Consider the following 21,631-nt stretch of genomic DNA (forward strand, 5'->3'; position numbering starts at 1 on the left):
TTTATAAGGCTGGCTCCCAAATCCCTCAACTCTCCCACTACCTGAAAAGTTATTTGATTATGCCAGTTTTTTCCCAAATGTACTTCCTTAATGTTAAAAAATTTTCCTGGGAATCAGACAATAACAAGCACCATGGGTAATTCTTACTACCAGGCGAGATTTGGGAAATACTGAATGCTAGAATTTTTAAATTAAATACAAAACAAAATAGCAAATGTGGCACCCTTCTCTGAGAATCACAGTTGTGGTGAGAATGGGGTAAATGCATGAGCTTCGTGTTTATGAAAACTGAGCAGTAGGTTCTTGCAGCCTTGAACCCTGAGGATGTAAACCCCAGCAAAGTCCAGTTACAATGATGTGGAGGGAGAAGTTGTAAATATTGGAATTCACTTGCTAATCAGACACTACAGTTATATTAAATATCTTACAATGTAATTGTAAAAAAAAAAATGATAAAAGAGCCCTGGCCAGTGGCTCAGTTGATTGGAGCATTGTCCCACACACCCAAGGTGGCAGGTTTGATTCCTGGTCAGGGCACATGCCTAGGTAGTGGGTTTGATCCCCAGTTGGGGTGTGTACAGGAGGCAACCATAATGTTTCTTTCTCTCTCTCTCTCTCTCTCTCTCTCTCTCTCTCTCTCTCTCTCTCTCTCTCTCCCCTCCTGAATTCACCATGCAACTGGTTTGACTCCCAAGTTCTGCATCTTCAGGAGTTTTTCATGATACTGGTGTTGATCCATATCATTGAGCAGTTCATTAAACCCAAAATCCCATTCCCCACAGACAATGAGAGCAATTTCAGCCGCTTTAAGCCTGTTCAAATATATTTCTCTTGCCTCTTGAAACCCTTTAGTAGCTATAGGTATGATTTCCAGAGTAGAATTGATGTCTGTCTCTGACTCTAAGAGTTTGTATGTATTGCAATGGATAAAATAAAATGTCTGCTAAACGGCTATTGTATTGATGGATACCAGAGGTCCAAGCAATAAAAATGGGAGAACCTTGTCACCTATCACTTAGAAACCTAATATCCTTTCTTAGACCAGTGACTGTATATAAAGAACTCAGAGTGTATATTCGGTAGCAGAAAGGAGCCTGTGATTTCTACATTAATCTCGGGCTTCTTTGACTTTCTGGCCAACAGTTAGAGGCTCTGGGTGCTCACCACCTCTCTGTATTACTCTGTTTTCTCCTCCCCCCGCCACCAGGGACGTCTCTTATACCAGTGTTACTGCCCTGCCTTCCAAAGGCCTGGAGCACCTCAAGGAACTGATAGCAAGAAATACTTGGACTCTAAAGAAACTTCCAATTTCCTTGAGTTTCCTCCACCTCACACGGGCTGACCTTTCTTATCCGAGCCACTGCTGTGCTTTTAAGAATCAGAAGAAAATCAGAGGGTAAGTGGCAGGTGTCTGGAATAAGCAACAAAAGGGCTTGGGAAAAGTTGTATTTATTTCTGGGTCCGGGGAAGAAGCTTTGTGGTTTGAAAACCATGTGGAAAGAACTGGAAATATCCACACAAAAAAACATGAAATCCATGGGACACAATGACTTAGACTCAATGTGGCTACAGATGAGAAATAAGGCCAAGGTCAATGGAACACAGCAGGGGAGGGGAGGGGACTAGGAGATGACATAGGAGAGAGAGGAATGACCAGATCATGTAGAAATCTTATCAAGATTATATTGCACAGCCTCCAGATGCAACATGCATTAGATGCCACAATTCTGAGGACAAACTTAGAAACACAAGCAATTGTGTTACCTGGTCAATTAGGGCTTTGCAAAGGTCACAGCTTACTGGTTACATATGTGGGCACTTGGCACTTTGGAATCAGCTGGGTTTGTACCCCATCTCTGCCACTTCCTAACTGTGTTATCTCAGCCTACTTACTTAACCTCCCTGAGCCTCTGTGAATGGAGATCATAATGCTATCATTCATAAAGGTTTTGAGAAGATTACATGAGAAACTTAATAGAAAACACCTATCAAAATAACCTGGAATATTATAAGCTCTCAATGTGTATTATTTTATGATCAGGCTGCAAAGGAGGGATGGTCTTTTTTTAAAATTGATTTCAGAGAAGGGAGAAGGAGAGAGAAATAGAAATAGAAACATCACTGATGAGATACAATCATTGATCAGCTGCTTGTTGCACGTCTCCCACTGGGAATTGAGCCCGCAACCCAGGCATGTGCCCTGATTGGTAATCGAACCTGGTTCATAGGTTGACACTAACCACTGAGAAATACCGGCTGGGAGAGGGATGGTCTTTTTCTCTCCATGCTTTCTCTGAATCTTGTCCTCACCTACACTTTTACTCTGCATTATTTCCCCCTTCATAACTCATGCAATCCCATTTTCCTAACACTGCCGTCATTTATTAATATAGTGTGTTCTCTGTCTCTAAATATCTATTGATTGACATTCTGCATTCATACTTGCATTGGGAAATAATTTGGGATCTAGTAGTGGGCAGAAGCAAATGGGAAAGTTGAGCAGCTGTGCAAAGGTCAATGGCGGGCATAACATCTACAGAAAACTAGGAGTGGGGTAGGGGGATGCTGATAGCAGGCTATACTGATGCCATGTGGCCCAGAGTAGGAAAGGACCAGGGATGGGTGGGAGGCTAATGAACTGCATAAGGGCAGGGTCCAGCTTTCCTGTTAACCTCCAAACAGGTTGGAATAGGCAGCCCATTGGCATTTTAACCCAATAGGTGAGTCAATATCTGCTCAGCAAGTTAAAGAATCTCTTTTGATGTCAGTCTGATGGGCTAACAATAAACTAAGTCTTACTCCCACGAGCATGCCTGCATGATACTGTCCATTTATTCATTTGTTCAATGAATAGGACAGACAAAAACATTTTATTTACATTCCAGTAGGGGAAGTCAGAAAATAAACAAGCAAACAAGTAAGATATCTGATAATGCTATGAAGGAAATAAACACAAGGGTAGGAAAATTTATCTAAGATCAGGACAGCCCGGCCATCGTGGCTCAGTGGTTGAGCATTGACCTAGGAACCAGGAGGTCAGGGTTCCATGCTCTCATCATTGATGTTTCTATCTCTCTCCCTCTCCCTTCCTCTCTGAAATCAATAAAAAATATTTTTAAAAATAAATAAATAAATGCAAATAAAGAGATCAGGGACAAAAGGACAGTTGAGTTTAAAACCGAATGAGTAGAAGCAGTCATGAGTTTTTCAGGCAAAGGGAACATGGTGTTCTAAAGCTCTGAATAGGAATAATAACAATGACTGACACAGATACAGCACCAACCATGTTCCAGGTGCTGTATAAGAGCTTTAAAAAGATGTGAAATCGGTAATTTCATGATTCTGTTTTTAAAATTTGATAAACCAAGTTTCATAGACCTGCCCAAGGTGAAACAGCTAGTAAATAGTGAAGCCAGGTCCTAACCTAGGCAGACTGGCTCCAGCATCCATGCTTTTTCTCTCACTACTGGTCTTGAACTGGTTGCAGAGGAGAAATAAGGGCCAGTCTCACTGGAGCATAGTTTTGGAAGGGTAATAGGAAATGACGTAGGAGAGATGGACCTAACCAGGTCATGTAGAATCTTTTTGCTACATGTTGTGGGGCCCATTAGTGGTTTTCAGCAAGCTCTGACTTATTTCTGTTGCCTTGCAGAATCCTTGACTCCTTAATGTGCAATGACAGCAGTATTCGGAGCCTGCGGCAGAGAAGGTCTGTGAATGCTTTGAATGGTCCCTTCTACCAGGAATATGAAGAGGATCCAGGTGATCACAGTGCTGGGTACAGGGAAAACAAGTTCCAGGATACCCACTCTCATTATTATGTCTTCTTTGAAGAGCAAGAAGATGAGATCATTGGGTTTGGCCAGAAGCTCAAAAACCCACAGGAAGAGACACTACAGGCCTTTGATAACCATTATGACTACATAGTGTGTGGGGGCAATGAAGACATGGTGTGTACCCCCAAGTCAGATGAGTTCAACCCCTGTGAAGACATCATGGGCTATAAATTCCTGAGAATTGTGGTGTGGTTTGTTAGTCTGCTGGCTCTCTTGGGCAATGTCTTCGTCCTGGTCATCCTCCTCACCAGCCACTACAAACTGACCGTCCCGCGCTTTCTCATGTGCAACTTGGCCTTTGCAGATTTCTGCATGGGGATGTACCTACTCCTCATTGCCTCCGTAGACCTCTACACTCATTCTGAGTACTACAACCACGCCATCGACTGGCAGACAGGCCCCGGCTGCAACACGGCTGGTTTCTTCACCGTCTTTGCTAGTGAGTTGTCAGTGTATACACTGACGGTCATCACCCTGGAGCGCTGGTATGCCATCACCTTCGCCATGCGCCTGGACCGAAAAATCCGACTCAGGCATGCATATGCCATCATGGTTGGGGGCTGGGTTTGCTGCTTCCTGCTCGCCCTGCTCCCTTTGGTGGGAATAAGCAGCTACGCCAAAGTTAGCATCTGCCTGCCCATGGACACTGAGACCCCTCTTGCCCTGGCATATATTATCCTTGTCCTGTTGCTCAACATAGTTGCCTTTATCATCGTTTGCTTCTGTTACGTGAAGATCTACATCACAGTCCGAAATCCCCAGTACAACCCAGGGGACAAAGACACCAAAATTGCCAAAAGGATGGCTGTTTTGATCTTCACTGACTTTATGTGCATGGCCCCCATCTCATTTTATGCTCTGTCAGCTCTTATGAACAAGCCTCTTATCACTGTTACCAACTCCAAAATCTTACTGGTTCTCTTTTATCCACTTAACTCCTGTGCCAATCCATTCCTCTATGCCATTTTCACCAAGACCTTCCAGCGGGACGTATTTATCCTACTCAGTAAGTGTGGCATCTTTAAACGTCAGGCTCAGGCATACCGGGGCCAGAGGGTTTCTCCAAAGAACAGGACTGATATTCAGGTCCAAAAGATCACCCAAGACACGAGGCAAAGTCTCCCCAACATACAGGAGGACTATGAACTGCTTGAAAAGTCCCATCTAACTGCAAATAAGCAGGGCCAAATCTCAAAAGAGTATAAGCAAACAGTTTTGTAAGCTAACCCTATACTACTCACAGTGGTAAGGAGACTTATGAAAGGCTAGTTTCTTGAACATGAATTCTAACCCCTTGACGCACACAAGCCAGCTTACCTAACTATTGTGCAGGTGACATTTCATGGGGCAAGAGTTCATCTCCCAAGGGGAGCTAGCATTACTAGTAAACTAATCATCCCCTCTACCCTACCGCAAGAAGGAGGAGAGGCTACCAGCATATTCAAACCCCCAGTGATATACTTTCTGGAAGGCTTGTTTGATGCTAAATGCAGAGATAACATTGTGTAAGATGCTCCACAAACATCAACTCATCATTTCAACACTGAGCTTCCCACTTTTATACAGCATTTCATACTAAAGATTCAACAAATGGCAAAAGGATGAACTTGGTTGGCAATCATAAAACCAGCCACATGTTGGCTCAGTCCAACTTCATGTTTCCTGATATAGCCAGAGGGAGTTTGAGTTCCTTGAAAGTGAGAAGTCAAACAGGACATCACACAAGAAATGGCTATTATGAGACATGAAGGAGGGGGAAGGCTTAGCTTTGTTTTTTCAGACTCTGAAACTATTAATCATCTCTTCACCAGGACCTACCTGATGTAACCCAACTGTTATGTGTTGCCCAGAAAAACTGGCAGGATTTTAGCTGATGTGGCCAGGCAAACTAAGAATTGCTCATCTTGGCTAATCTCATAGCCTAAAAGACGTGAACTCAATAAATATTTCTAAGTAGCAACAAGTAGGAATTATGAGCAGAGAACACTAAATCACCCATTGATTAATAAAGCAGGCTGGATACCAGGTTACTGTTGAATCTCAGGCAAATCATTTGGTCTCAGAAGTCTGTAGAAATGAAGGAGCTTGGTGGCCTCTTCCAGTTTTAAAACTCTATGTACATCCCTTTCCCTTAAAAATGTTTCCATGACAAAGAGAAAGGAAAATATAAGAAAGAAGATTCTGTTTTTCCTATCTTTAGGGCTGCCATCTCTTCTCTTTGGAGCCTAGACATATAACCCAGGAAATATTTTGTTTATTTCATATTCAGTTATGAAACAAATATGTTTGTTTCATTTTTGGTCTGTACTAATAATTCTATTGAGTGACCATATTGGGGTGGATCTGAGTCATTCATCTAATTACTAGACCTACAGCTATAATTATCAGGCCAAAATAGCTTGCATTCATAAAATAGAAAAAAAAATAGTTTTGCAAATTTTGGTTATTGAGAGATACTATTTCATATGCAAATTCACTTGAAAACATTTAACTTGTCTTCAGGGATTGGTTTCTTTACTTAGCTGTTTCCAACTCACAATACAATACCAAAGCTATCAAGAAAAGTTTCTTCTCCCAGAAAGTACCAGCTCTTTCCAACCCTGTTGATCACTGGACATGAAATGCTATTCCCCAGCAGTGCTCCCTTACTTAAAATAATCAAGATCATCATCTATAGATGTACTCTCCAAGTTATCTGTCAACACAGCCCCTTAATTTCTTCCCAAGAAGAGATGCATTTGGTTCTCAGTGCTCATGAATCACCCATGAATTAAAACCACACCATGAATTAAAAGATTTTGTTGTTTTAAGTTTGTGGAGTAGGGTTGGTGGGCTCAATGGGCCCCCAGAGGTGATACACTGATTCACCTGGAATCTCTCCATAGCCATACCCATTTCTGATCATCCCTGTAACTTGGATGTCTTAATAGAAATATCATACACACCTAAAATCATGACTTATCCACCAGTTCACTTGTAACTAGTGAAATTAAACAAATGCGTTACCTTTTGGCGAGTGGTTTCTCACTTGTGACATTTTGAGATATCATATTCTAATAAATAATGTGTTTTATCTTGAGTAGTTGAAAAAATACTTTGATAACAGTCCTAGAAAAGTAACTTCAACAGAATTGTTACTAAAATTTGCATTCACAACAGGAAATAAAATTTCTTCCTGGGAAATGACTATGTTGGGTCCTAGAGTATTGATTTTTGTAATTTGTGAACTTCTTTTTAAGGTTACCATTATATGTATTAAAACTAAAAACAGGAAGCCCTGGCCAGGTGGCTCAGTTAGTTGGAGCATCGTCCCAACAATAAAATTTGTGGGTTTGATTTCCAGTCAAGGCACATACCTAGGTTGTGGGTTTGATCCCCAGTCGGGGCACATATGAGAGGCAACCAATCAATGTTTCTCTCTCACATTGATGTTTCTCTCTCCCCCCCTCCTTCCTCTCTCTCTAAAAATCAATAAAAACATATTCTCAAATGAGGATTAAAAACAAACTCTAGATCGATCTATTCTTGTTCTAGAGACAAATGGTAGGGGCGGGGGGTTAGAGAGCAACCAAAGGATTTATATGCATGCATATTAGCATAACCAATGGACACAGACACTGGAGTGGTGGGGGCTTGCCTGGGCTGGGAAGGGATGGGGGAGGGGGTCAATTGGGGTAAAACTTTAGACAATAAAAAAATTTTTTAAAATAATAATAAAATAAAAATTAAAAAAACTAAAAATAGGAAAACAGTTGGTACATTTACTAATAAATCCATATAAATAAATAAATTATCAACTATCAATAACCAGTATAACATTGTATCCTGATTTTAAATGGTCTTTATGTGAAACAACTCATAATATATTATGATACTTTGACAGCAGTGATGGCTAAGGGAAAAAATATGATAAGTATTAACCCTAGGAATATAAATAGCACACAATGAGGATAATAAATCTATAAAACTTGGTCAGAGTTCACTTTATCTGGTGACTTTCAACTACTTGAAAATAGACTCAAATCAGTGAGGACAAAAGACAAGTTCTTGTCCTAAAGTTTGTATGTTGCTCAAGAGTGTCTTCTCAAAATACTCTCAAAGCTGGCATGGCTCAGTGGTTGAATGTCAACCTATGAACCAGGAGGTCACAGTTCGATTCCTGGTCAGGGCACATGCATGGGTTGTGGGCTCAATCCCCAGTATGGGGCATGCAGGAGGCAGCCGATCAAGGATTCTCTCTCATCATTGATGTTTCTTTCTCTCTCCCTCTCCCTTCCTCTCTGAAATCAATAAAAAAAATATTTTTTTTTAAATAAAGAAACTGATCTTTTAAAACCGGGAATGACTGGTATAGATAGAGCTAAGTTCCTGGTCTGGGACAGAGGACAAGGGGCAAGAAACCCAGCCCACTTTTCCATTTCCTGCTTTCACATCACAAAATGAAGCCTGGGCATTGACACAGACACATCATCACTGCCCCCTGTCAGGGAAAGGTGTGTTGAGGAAGAAGATAGAAAACATCTGTTCACTTTAACCATCCTCAATCTTCATTCATAAATATAAATGAACCACAATTACCAGACATTTGAGGAAAATAAACTACACTCAAAAGTTTCTCAGCAAGGGCCATATTAAATAGATGAGGTAAAGGTTTGAGAAAAACAAGACGAGTATAGTGTCATCAGTGTTCTTTTTTGTTCTTTTTAGCAAATCCCAGGCTTAAATTTCATTACATTCCACCTAAGTTCCCCAGACAGTGGAAAGGCTTCTGGAATGATAGCGGACAAACTTAGATAATGTCAATCTGGATGCCACTGGCAAGTGATTTGTGGATCTGTGGGAATATGGGACTCCTAGGATTTGTTATTAATAACAAAGAGAACCATTTCACTATCGAGGCCCAGATAGTTCTCAAAATGCTCCTTAAGCACTCTGACAGAAGAATGAGGGGAAGTAGTAATAGCTTCAACAAATGTTGGAGAAATGAGATACCCTGACCAACTGATGCCACCGTCCAGATGGAAGAGGAGATGGCTGACATCACACCTGTTTTCACCATCTGCAGGCCACTGTGGAGAGAGGGAAAAAGTGAGCACACACCTCTGGCACTCAGAGGTCCTCCCAGACATCCAAGTAGCTACTTGATGTCATTTTAATTAGTGCAGCTGAGCCGCTAGTGGGAGCATTACTTGGAGGAATTAGAGTATTTTCTTCTGCTTCTTTAAATCTTTGACCACCCAGCCTACAAGGTACCCGTGAGTTGCCTCCAAACCCAATCACCCTGCAGCCACACTCTATCTACCATCTGGAAGACCCTCAACTTACACCAACCATTCCATCCTATCTTAATCCCAATATCCTCTCTAACCATTCATGCTATTCTACCAGTCTCTGAATCCTAAAAATGACATGGCTATGCCCCTCGTGCCACCATTAAAAAGGGGAAAGGGGTCAGTGGTGGTTGATGCTGCATCTAGGATATATTCAGAACCTTTTCAAGAATCACCTTCATAGACTGGCAACAGAAACAGTGAGAAGGGCAGAGTATAGTAGCAGGAATGGATGAATGTCTCAGAGTACAGAAGGTAATTATATATGATGAGAAATAAACCATGGCTGGTGCATCTTATCATGTGTCCCAGATTGTGGAGAGCGGCTACAGTATTTGGACAGGTTCAAGCCTCGGACTAATGAGAGGACACAGTCCTCTCATGGCCACGTGCAAGTCCCAGCTTGGAGGGCAGAGCCCTCCCAGCACAATTATAGCCAATAGCTATAGTTGTAAGCTTGAACCTATGGTCCGAACACATGGTCCCAAGTGCCTGAGTGATGTGGGCTTGATAGAGTTCAGGTGCATGTAATTGAGTAGGATCAAAACCCACAAGAATGTTGTAAACATCTTGACCACGCCCTTACTTTGCCTCGTGGAATCTGGCTATAAAATAAAGACACGGCTTGTAGTCCATGGCGCTATCGCTAGCTCTCCATCAGAGAGGACAGCGTCCCACCAAAACCCAGCTTTCATTCTCTTGTCTGTCTTTTCTCAATCCTTCACCGCCCCCACTCAGGTTCATCTTTGGCCATGCTGGCGCAGCACACCAGATAGCTGAAAAGGAAATGCAGAGGCTAATAATTTCATACTTATATGAGTGCCTCTTGGAGCAATGAGTATTGTCCACCATGTACAGGGAAGGATTCTTAATTTTTGCTATGTTAATAACAACCACAACAAAATCAATGGTTCGAGGAAATGTCCAGAAGTATCTAATCCACCTACTTGCTTTAAGATTTTTGTTAAATGCTCACCTGAGGATATGTTTATTGAATTTTAGAGAGAGGAAGGGGAAAGAGAGAAAGGGAGGGAGAGAGAGAGAGAGAGAGAGAGAGAGAGAGAGAGAGAGAGAGAGAGAGAGAGAGAGAAACATCAACTGGTTGCCTCTTGTATACATCCCAACCAGGAACCAAACCTGCAACCTAGGTATGTGCTCTGACCAGGAATTGAACCCAGGACCTTTCAGTATACTGTACTATGCTCCAACTGAGCCATACCGGCCAGGATTTAGGTTTTATTGAATGAACCTTCTCAAACATGCTAAGGCAATCCTCAGCTTTGTCTTATACAAAGTACTCTTATGTATTAAGAAATGTTCTAATTTAAATGATAATTAATTGAAAGACAAAGCTCAATTTGTCCATTTATTCAAAGACTGAGTTTAGGGAGACACCAACAGGCTGGAAAATCCAATTATCAAATGTTGGTCTTAATTCCACAGAGATGTTTGGAAACTTCTTTTGAAATACCTCAGCTAGAACCCAATAACTATTTCTGTTACTTTGGCTTTCCAATTACAAAGCCCTCTGAGAGCTGTCAACTAAGTGCTAAGTGGAAACTTGGAAGTTGACAACTGATTTGTTTTCTAATAGATCGTATTTCTTCTGACTGTGCTTGCTGTGAAGTAACTAAGAAGGGGGAGAAGGGGACAAAGTGAAGAAATTGGTATTGGCCTTAACATATAGAAACATTTTTCAAGGGAAGAATTATCATCACTTTGTTGATAATAAAATTACTGGTAAATAAGGCTAATGATGATAGTTCTATGGTCAGTGAAATAATATCAAATGCTTCTGTTATAAGAAAATTTAATAAAAAGGAAAATTAGGCATCAGCTCAGCTTCTTTTTTAAAAAAATTATGTTTGATTGTTTTAGGAGAGAGGTAGGGAAACATAAACCTGTTGCTCCACCCATCTATGTAGCCATTGGTCAACTCCTACATGTGCCCCCGGGTGTCAGCTCAGTTTTTTTAAAAGAATTGGGTCAATTTATCATAAAAGAAAAAGTTCTTCTAAATTCTAAAGTGGCAAATAAAATTGTTCAATTAAACATCAGAAAGTTTTATAGGTAGTTATTCTAACTAAATTAGAGTTTTTATGTTATCTGTATATTATAAACCTTAGATAATTATAGACAAGGATGCCAATTTCCTAGTAAGTGGAGTTTAGACTTTCCTTCTTAAGTTATTGTAAAATAATAAAGTTACCATACTTGGGATTCTCCTTCTCTGTTGGTACCTGATCTGCGTAGAAACATTGCATTGTTTTTCCCATATTTAAAAAAAAAAAAATCTCCTCTTGATCCACTTCTCCCCCATCATTTCTTTGGCTCCTTTGTCACAAAGTTAGGAAAAATAGAGTTGCCTTTAATCGTTACTGCAAATTGTATCCCCCTCATTCTTGTTTAAATTTGCTCTAACTAGGTTTTCCATCCCACAGCTCCATGGAAACTGATCTCATTAAGGTCACCCAGGAGTCCATGTTGCTAAATCCAATAGTCACATTTCTGCCCTCATCTTACCTGATCTATCAGCAGTACTGGTACATTGTTCACTACATCCTCATTAATGTCCTTCTTCCCTTTGCTTCCAGAGAAACACCACAATTACCTCACTGACTGCTGCTTTTCAGTGGTCTTTGCTGCTTTCTCTCCTTGTATCAACTTCATAATGGTGTGATACCCTGGGGTTTAGTCCTTGGTTCTTCAGTCTTTTCTATCAACACTTGATCCCTAGGTGATCTCGTGCAGTCTTCGAATACTATCTCTTTGTCATGATTCCCAAAAGCATATGTCCAGAACGGACCTTTCTCCAAACTCCAAACTTGTCTATCCATCTACCTCCTCGCCATCTCCACTTAGATGTTTCAAGTTGACATGTCCAAAACTAGACTCTTGACCTTCTACCCCAAAACCCATTTCACCTCCAGCCTTCTCCATAGTGGTTGATGGCAATGCATACTTAAAGGTGCTCAGACCAAAATCGTGAGGTCTTCCTTGATTCTTCTCTTTCTCTAACACCCCACATCCAAATCATCAAGTCCTTTTGGCTTCACTTTCAAAAGATATTTAGAAAATAACCACTTCTTAGACCATTACTGCTATCATCTTGGTCTGGATTACTATCAGCTCTCTTCCTTGGATTACTAAATGGTCTCCATTATTCCTCTCTTTTCCCCTGGCAGCCTATTATTTTTAAATATATATTATTGATTTTACAGAGAGAAAGGGAGAGGAATAGAGAGTTAGAAACATTGATGAGAGAGAAACATGGATCAGCTGCCTCCTGCACGCCCCCTACTGGGGATCAAGCCGCAACCAAGGTACATGCCCTTGACCAGAATCAAACCCAGGACCCTTCAGTCTGAAGGCTGACATTCCATCCACTGAGCCAAACTGGTCAGGGCCCCTGACAGTCTATTTAAGGGTTGACAAACTACTGCCCACTGGCCAAATTGAGCCCACTGTAAGGTTTTGTACCTCCTAAGAGCTAAATGATTAAAGACATCAAAAGAAGAAGAGCATTTTAAGGCACATGAAAATTATATAAAATTCACATGTTGATGTCCATAAATAAATTTTTAATGGAACACAGCCATAGTCATTCATTTACATATTGTCTGAAGCTACTTTTGTGCTACCACAGCAGAGCTGAATCGTTGTGAGATGCACAGCCCACAGAGCCTGGAACATTTACTCTCCAGCCCTTCACAGAAGAATTTGCCAACCTCTGGTGTATTCTCAACAGATCAGCTAGAATGGCCCTTTTAAAACTTAAGTCAGATCAGGTCATTCCTCTGCACAAAGTCTCTTAAGTGGCTCTCCAGTTCTGAGCAAAAGCCAAAGTCCTCAGAGTAGCCAACAAGGCCTATATGATCTGGCCCCGATTGCCTTACGGTTTTCATGTCCTATAATTCATCTTTTTGTGACTTTGTTCCAACTGCTCTGTCCTCCTGCTGTTCGTTGATCAACAGACTCCCTAACCAACAGACTCCCTAACCAGACCTTGGCATTGGCTCATCCCTGTCTGGACTGCTTTCCCCCAAATAGCTCTATAGATAAATCACTCACCTATATCACATCTTTGCCCAAATGACATCTTTTTAGTGAGTCCTGTACTGACTACCCTACTTAAAATTCTAGCTTATTTCATGTGGGAATCTTGATTCCCCCTATCCTGCTCTATTTTTCTTTTTTATATTGTACTTATCAACTCCAAACATCTACACTAATAAAAAAATATTCAAATTGACCATACCTCCATGATGCCCACCAGCAAATCAGGAGTATGCAAATTACCCCAACAAAGATGGTGGGTTAATTTGCATATGCAGGCACAGAGTGGCTGGGGGGGGTGGGCAGGACGCCTACGATGAGGGGGACGATGGGGGATGGAGGGAGCTACAGGAGTGGCGCTCTAGTTGTAGCGGAGAAGATGGAAGGCGGCGGCCAGAGCGAAGGCCTGGGTCCCGGGTGCTGGAGAAAAACCAGTGCTGGAAGCCAGGGGAAGGAAGACCTATTGCACAAATCTTCATGCAATAGGCCTCTGGTACTATATAACTTATTTATCATCTATATCATAAAAGGCCTGTGGTCGTGATGCCGTAACGGTGGAACGTCCAAACAACCGGTCACCAGGAGGTGCTGGAGCACCCCTCGGGCCCTCCCCTCATGCCCCCCGGGTGCTGGGTGGAGCGTTGCAGGGTGCCAGCAGCATCCCCAGAGTGTCATGGGGCACCACCAGCATCCACAGAGCATCGCGGGGTGCCGGCAGCATCAGCGGAGTGTGCAAGGCATCACAGGGTGGTGGACATGGCCCTGATGGGCCTCTAGTCATTATAATAAACATAATAGAAAAAGCTCCACAAGGACAGATATTCCAAGAGTCTAGAACAATCCCTGGCTCAATAAAAATTTTTTGGATTTGAATTGCATCTCTGATATACCATTGCTCATGTCTATATCATAGACATGAAGCTAAGCCCTAAAAAATGCATCTTCTCAAATATAACAGCATATCTGGCATAGCTTAACTATTTGGCAATTATCTGCTTTACAATATAATTATGGTCTGCATTAAAAATTATAGATGGCCATATATATATATTTTTATAGCCATGAGAAAAGTTTCCAGAACACACCCTTTACTCTGCAAGAAGTTCATTTATTGAGGGATCAATTTTACAGTAAGTATGCTCTTGTAGTTACAAATCTAAAACACCTGTAGATCGCTGAGATTCAGTCTAAGCTTTCCTTTTAAAAACCCAGAGAAGTGGCCATCCATTGCCAGTAAGAAGCATTTGAATAGAAACTTTCTGGCTCAACTCATCCAATTATTGAGTACTTACTACATGCAAGATATGTAGGCCAGAGATTTTTAAAAAACACACACATCCCAGTCTTTAAAAAACTTAACACCTAGAGAGGAAGACAGATGTGTTCAAAGCAGTATAAAAATTATTACAAAGAATTTCTGAATGTTAGTATAGAATAGTGCTACCCAAAAGAAATATAGTGCAAGTCACTACATCACTGTAAATTTTCTAGTAGCCACATTAAAGGTAAAATTAATTTTAATAACATACTTTATTGAATCCAACATATACAAAATATGATCACTTTGACATGTAATCAATATAAAAAGTATTGAGATATTTTACATTCTTGTTTCTTACTACTAAGTCTTCAAAAGTCAGTGTGTACTTATGTCACTTTGCAATTTGGAAACTAAGTTTTCTTCAGAAAAACTTGACGGATATTCCAAGTTCATGAAATGTACAGTTGAAAAAAATAGGTTTGCATACCCAAGTTGTTCTAAACAGATTTAAAAGTTTTCCCGTAACTAAATGACTATTGTTTTTTTTTTTAACTTGAAATTCAATTAGTTAAAATTCAAAATTCTATTTTTGAGTTGCACTGGGCACATTTCATGTGTGCAACAGTCACCTGGGGCTCCTGGCCCCCCCTAGTGGACAGCACAGGTTTAGGGCAGAGATTGCCAACTTTTCCTGCAAAGGGCCAGTGAGCAAATATTCTAGGCTTTGCTAGACCTGTGAACCCCTGGCCTAAAGGATTCTGCTTGGGGGATAGAGAAGTCTTTAAGAAGGTCACCATTAAGCAGGGACTTAAAAGATGAGTAGGATTTCCAAAGTAAAAATACAGGAGGGTGATGAGAAGGGCATTCCAGACTGAGGCATACGCATGAGCAAAGCTACTATGATACCATTAAGATGAGGAACCAGCATGCCTGACACACAGGATTGGAGGGCTGGTGAAGGAAAGGAATGCGCTGGTTATGCTCCCAAAGGCACTCGCCAACTTCCTTACTTTGTTGGGGACCTTTCTAGCTCTCCTGCCAGTTGCTCTGTCTTTGTGTCCCTCTTAGCTAGGAAATAGACTGTTCAGCCCTACTGACTGGCTCTTCCGTAGGTAACGTGGCCTTCTATGAAAGCCGTACTTGCATATCAAATATTGTTGTACTGAGCTGTAGGCTCTATCTTGATGATACCTAAGGTTTCATGGAAGTAGAGCCAGTTATATGATCTTTCTGGAAGCTTCTACTCCTATTTCTGAATCTGGGCCACCCAGTAACTAGGCTAATCCCATTTAGCCAACCATGAAATCTACCAACCGTAATGTATATCAACTCCCTTATCAAAATCAATCCCCTGCCTTCCAAGGCTGGCAACAGAGAAGAAAGAATACAAGTTGAAGCTTTTAAAGTTCAGGTACCCTCTCTTGTGGAAGGCTTCACTCCTTGGCCAACTTGAATTTCGGCTTGATTTTATGAGGGAGAATTTTAGTTTTTCCTTTGTATAAAGTAAGCACAAGAGGGTCTCCCATGAGTCAAATACACATGCTTCCACACTGGGATCAAAGGGCCCCTGGACTCGCCACATGCTGTATTTGTGTTCAGCTAGGTTCCCACCTGTGTCCTAGGTCACTCCAGTCGCTGGACAGGTGGGCTCTTCCATTGTAATCCAAAATGGATCTGGCAGGCACAGCGTCAGAGTCAAAACATGGCAAGAGCTGCCAATCAGGTCAGTAGATAAGGTCAACAACTTGCCAAGCTGAAGGGTCACTGTCAACCAGTGGAACAAAAATAGAAGGGAGGACATTAAATAGGTTTTTTTTGTTTGTTTGTTTGTCCTTTTTGTTTTTTAAATATATTTTTATTGATTTCAGAGAGGGAGAGAGAGATAGAAACATCAATGATGAGAATCATTGATCGGCTGCCTCCTGCACGCCCCCTGCTGGGGATCGAGCCACAACCTGGGCATGTGCCCTGGCCAGAATTGAACTGGGGACCCTTCGGTGTGCAGGCGGAAGCTCCATCCCCTGAGCAAACAGGCTAGGGCGCCTTACAAACAGGCTAGGGCGCCTTAAGTGGGTTTGAGCTGAGACACGAGGCACCGTCTCCTACCTGGAGCTGCTTGAAAATGTCGCTCCCCTTCCCTCTTGCCAAAGAATCCGGGGAGGCCTGCACCCAGCGGCCGCTAGAAGTAGGACTGACAGCCTGGCCCCCCGGGCACCTCCCGCATGGCCCCCTCTGCCAGCCCCACGCGGGTGCGGGGCCGGGACCCGCGCCACCCGACTTGGAGGCCTCCCTGGTCTGTGACGAGTCGGCCAAGCCGGCGGGATCCTGCGAGCCCCGGGCTCCACGTGCAGTCCGTGGTGGACTGTGGTCCCTGTTTGGACGCTGGGGAGCCCTGGGGCCCGGGCCAGAATACAGCTGAGCCGTAGCCGTGGGCGGAGCACCCACCCTGTTCTCTGTAGTTTTTTCACGAAACACAATGCACGTTGCTGCTCAGATTTTGAAATTTACTATAATTGTCAGTTCAAAGAAAGAAAGAAAAGAAGAAGAATCGGGGCATCTCAAAGCACTCACAGGTGACTGGTGTCAGACCCCAAATTCCCACCAGGACAGCACTCTCTCCGTCTGAAGGCTGCACGGCTGAAGCAAGGAAGGCACCCCTCCTCAGCTGTCCCCAAGTGGGACTGACAGGGGTCCCATGCCCCTCACCCTTAGAGGTCATTCTCTCAACCAGCATATTATGATACTGACTAATTGCTCTGCGCTGCTTCACAGGCCAGGGAAACAAAAACACAGCCAAACAAGGTGTGGGCCCGAAATTAGGTTCTGTTCTTTACCTTCTGAATGAAGCCTGCTTTTTGACATCTGAAACTCATTAAGGTGCTTCAGAAATAAAGGGCCATTGATTTTTTCCTACTGCCTAGTTACAGCCCCAACACAACAGAAGCTGTGACATCCGTCTTCCTAGGATCACATTCCTGAAAGTGGCTCCCTCACTCCTCAACATCTTTAAGGAGAAGGCAGCAGTATAAAGACTCACTCTTCCCACTTTATGAATTATGCCACCTCCTCCTGCTATCACCCCTGAAGAACCAAACAAAATGATCACACTTCACAATTTGCACTGTTTCACTGTTTTATATTCAAGCACAAATAAAAATCCCCAATGGTCACATTGAAGGATATCTATATATGTAAAAGCCTAAGTGACTGTTACAACTGAACGGTCGCTATGACACACACTGACCACCAGGGGGCAGACGCTCAATGCAGGAGCTGCCCCCTGGTGGTCAGTGCACTCCCACAGCCAATCTCCCGTAGCCCGCCAACCTCCCGCTGTCCCCCTCACCCCCTGGGCGGGCCCGCTCTGATCACCCCCATCATCGGCCAGGCCAAGGGACCCCACCTGTGCACAAATTCATGCACCAGGCCTCTAGTGATTAAATAACTAAATTCTATTTCTTTCCTTACAATTGTACTCCAACTGTTCCTTTCTAATCTCCTGTTTAAACACAGAAATAGCCCAACTGGCATGGCTCAGTGGTTGAGCATCCATCTATGAACCAGGAGGTTACAGTTGGATTCCCGGTCAGGGCACATACCTGGGTTGCCGGCTTTATCCCCAGTAAGGGACGTGCAGGAAGCAGCGCTCAATGACTCTCTCATCATTGATGTTTCTATCTTTCTCTCCCTGTCCTTCCCTCTCTGAAATCAATAAAAAATGTATTTTTTTAAAAAATAAAAAAACACAGAAATATATCACAAGAGCTGGATGCATAAGCTGAGCTCTACATGAGTATGAACAATTCTGAACCCGTGGGGGTTTACTCTTGAAACGAATGAGTATGGCTATGACCCAAGTGTTAGGGTCTAACTGTGTAACTGAGAGTTGTCCAAATTAACTTCCAAACTGAATACAATGTTTATTAAAGATATGTATGCTTTGTTTTGTTATGATAAAAACACACAACATAAAATTTACCATTACAACCATTTTAAGCACACATTTCAGTAGTGTTACTTAAGTAGATTCATGTTGATGTGTAACTAAGCTCCAGATCTTTTTCATCTTGGAAAAATGCAACTCTCTACCAATTAAACAATAACTCCCCATTTCCCCTCCCCCAGCCTCTGGCAACCACCATTCTATTTTCTGTTGCTATGAACTGGACTACATTTTTTTTAATTTAAAATTTTTTGTTTAAATTGATTTCAGAGAGGAAGGGCGAGTGAGAGTGATAGAAACATCAATGATGAGAGAGAATCATTAATTGGCTGCCTTCTGCACACACACTCCAGGGGATCTAGCCCACAATCTGGGTATGTGCCCTGACTAGAAATTGAACCCATGACCTCCTGGTTCATAGGTTGATGCTCAACCATGGAGCCACTCTGGCCGGGCTGAACTGGACTACTTTTGAGACCTTCTATTAGTGGAATCATGCAATCTTTATATTTTTGTGGTTGTCTTATTTCACTCATGTGAAACGTAGAAAGTGTAAAAATGTTTTTTAAAAAAGATATGCAATATGAGTGAAGCTAACAAATATATTATTATTAAAATTCAACACTAATTGTGGTACTTGCATCAATTAGGATTTACACCAAAAAATATTTCTTGTAGGAAGTGTTTTATCATTGACATTGTTTGGGATTACTGGTCCATGGTAAGAATAAAAACACACCGCATTCAATCAGCTTTATTACGGTGTTTACATTCGCTGCCAACAGTCCTCCCCTTCATCCTGCTCTCCAGACTGAGCCCGCCCTGGGCATGTCTCTGCTGCATAATATGCCAAGGAGGGCTGCCTGCACTACCTGGAGTCAGGGCCATTATGCCCATGCACCTAAATTGAAAAATGAAAGTAGGGTTTTTCAATGATCCCAGGCCATCAGCCTCTGGGTTTCTACTTCCTTGCTGCACCCTGAAATGCTCAAAAGCCAGGCCACTCGGATTGCATTAGGGAGCTTTCTCTCTCTCAGGAATAAACATGCAGAGAAGTGGTGTGAACTGAGGGTAGACAGCTCTCCCTCAGGCAAACAAATATAGATATTTTCTTTCTGAAAACACTCTTTTCCTTTAACTCATTTAACTTCACACTATTGGTGGAGGGAATAGTCTGTGCTGACTTGGGGATCATTTTGCTGATCCCCAAGTCAGCACAGAACCATTCTCCAGGGTGATCTTACCATCGTGACTCAGCGCTGTATTTGTTTGTCTCCCTGTCAGAGTGTCTTTTCAGAGTGCTGAGTATAGGCAGTGAAGAGTCAGAAGTGTTCCCAGAATGCCTCTTGTGAAGGAAACAGAAGACCAGGCTGCTGCAGGGACCATGCGCCTGTCCACAGGTGTAACTAAGGTGGAAACCATTTGTTCCTGCAATCCGAGGAGATGGGGAGACCTAGCTCATCCTAACTACAGTCTTGGCCTCACTCTACCAACCAGCCCAAGCTTCACTATTGTTTCGCTTAGATGATCTTAGGCAAATTACTTGACCTCCATAAAGCCCAGTCAACCATCTGTAAAAGGAAGCTAAAAATAAATGCTCTCCAGGCTAGTGTGAGAATTTAAAAAGATCAGGCAAAGTATTTGGCACTCAAGAAACATCCACTCCTAGTCTCTTTCCCTTCCACAAAACCTGTATTTCCAAAACTTTCTTCTGCCCCACTAAGAGCTTTGTCTATAAAAGTGGCCACATATCTCCTCCGTCCATCTTAAATGGCCTACTTGTTTGAGAACAAGAACTCCCCACACGAGATCTGTTGATCATGGGAAGCAGAATTCTATGGGGAGGCTCCAGAATATATGGAACATGTCAAAGAGTGAGTTTGGAGAGCATGAAAATAACTTCAGTCCACATCACACACACACAGTACTTATCATGTGGAACCTACAAACTAAGTGCCGCCTCAGGAGAGGGCACAGGGTCCTGATACATGTTTACACTAAGAAAAGAGAAGTTTTGGAGTTGAGGGGCCCAGCGCAGGCAGACTTGTGCTAGAACAGACTAAAGGAGATATCAATAGGCTGTGGAACCACCATCCTCCAGCTCCTACAGATGGGCCTCGAGTGGCCTCATCCAAGCAAACCCCAATTTGGCCAACAGAGAGCAGCTATGCTAGGGAGGAGGCAGCTTGACTTGACTCTGCCAGCCTCCCAACCAGTCACTCCACCAAGACTGGATCCGGTTGGATTTTGGGTCTAGCTGTCATGGTACTCATATGGGTACTCAATACATGAATGCCACAATAAATAATCAAACTGAAACTCTTATGCTCAAGGATAATTAGTCATCCAAGCACAACTGTAACCGATACTGATAAACAATAATATTAATCATGTAAATACACTGCTATTTTGTGTATTTAGTGTGAAGATTACAGGATATTGAATGCCTAATAGGAAGAAGGGATTAATATGAAGGTAGAAGACTCCCAGAAAAAAAAGGTGATTCTTAAGATATGCCCCATTGTTTCCACAGTTTTGCTGAATCAAACCTTGTTTACCCTCTCTTACCAACAGATAAATGTAGAGGAATTTGAATATTGCATAGATGTGCAACTAAGCATGAACCTTGCTATTGAGCCATGCAACAGACTGATTGCATGATTAGTAAAGACTTTTATTTTTATTGCTCCATGTTCAAAGTGGCTCATTCCCATATGAACTGAGCTGTACTATCAGGATTCTTGATTGCAAGCAACAAAAACAGACTCTGGTTAATGTAAGCAGATTTGAAGAGTAGAGTAGTTTGCCATTGAAATGAAAGCCTAGAAAACCAGGCTCAGGCAGGAATTGGGCAAGGGGAGGCCCTGTCCCAGCAAAAGGCTGCCACTGTTACCCTTGCCCAGGCAGTCACTGTCATATCACTGGGCCTTGATGTGTATATAAAACCTCTGACTGATATTGCAACTTCATTTCATGCCCTCAAACTCAAAGTCCTCTGATTTGAAAACTAACTACAAAGCTACAGTAATTAAAACAGTGTGGCACTGGAATAAAGACAAAATGTAGACCAATGGAATGGACAGACCAGAAATAAACCCTCACATACATGGTCAAATTATTTTTGACAGCGGTCACAAGACTATTCAATGGAGAAAGGACAGTCTTTTCAACAAATGGTGCTAAGAAAACTTGATATCAACATGCA

At 42.3% G+C, this 21,631-nt stretch overlaps 1 protein-coding gene across 1 annotated transcript in view; it reads left to right on the forward strand.

Moving 5' to 3' along the window:
- Window positions 1-5,057, forward strand: part of TSHR (thyroid stimulating hormone receptor) — a gene marked incomplete at both ends in the record, with an annotated part of 92,505 nt that extends 87,448 nt beyond the window's left edge. The window contains 2 exons of the mRNA XM_079767712.1: window positions 1,208-1,396; window positions 3,653-5,057. Coding sequence (XP_079623838.1) covers window positions 1,208-1,396; window positions 3,653-5,057 — 1,594 coding nt within the window. The remainder of the gene's footprint in view (window positions 1-1,207; window positions 1,397-3,652) is intronic.
- Window positions 5,058-21,631: the final 16,574 nt, after the last annotated feature.

This window comes from Cnephaeus nilssonii (assembly GCF_951640355.1).
Source record: "Cnephaeus nilssonii genome assembly, chromosome: 4".
NCBI classification, from domain to species: domain Eukaryota; kingdom Metazoa; phylum Chordata; class Mammalia; order Chiroptera; family Vespertilionidae; genus Cnephaeus; species Cnephaeus nilssonii.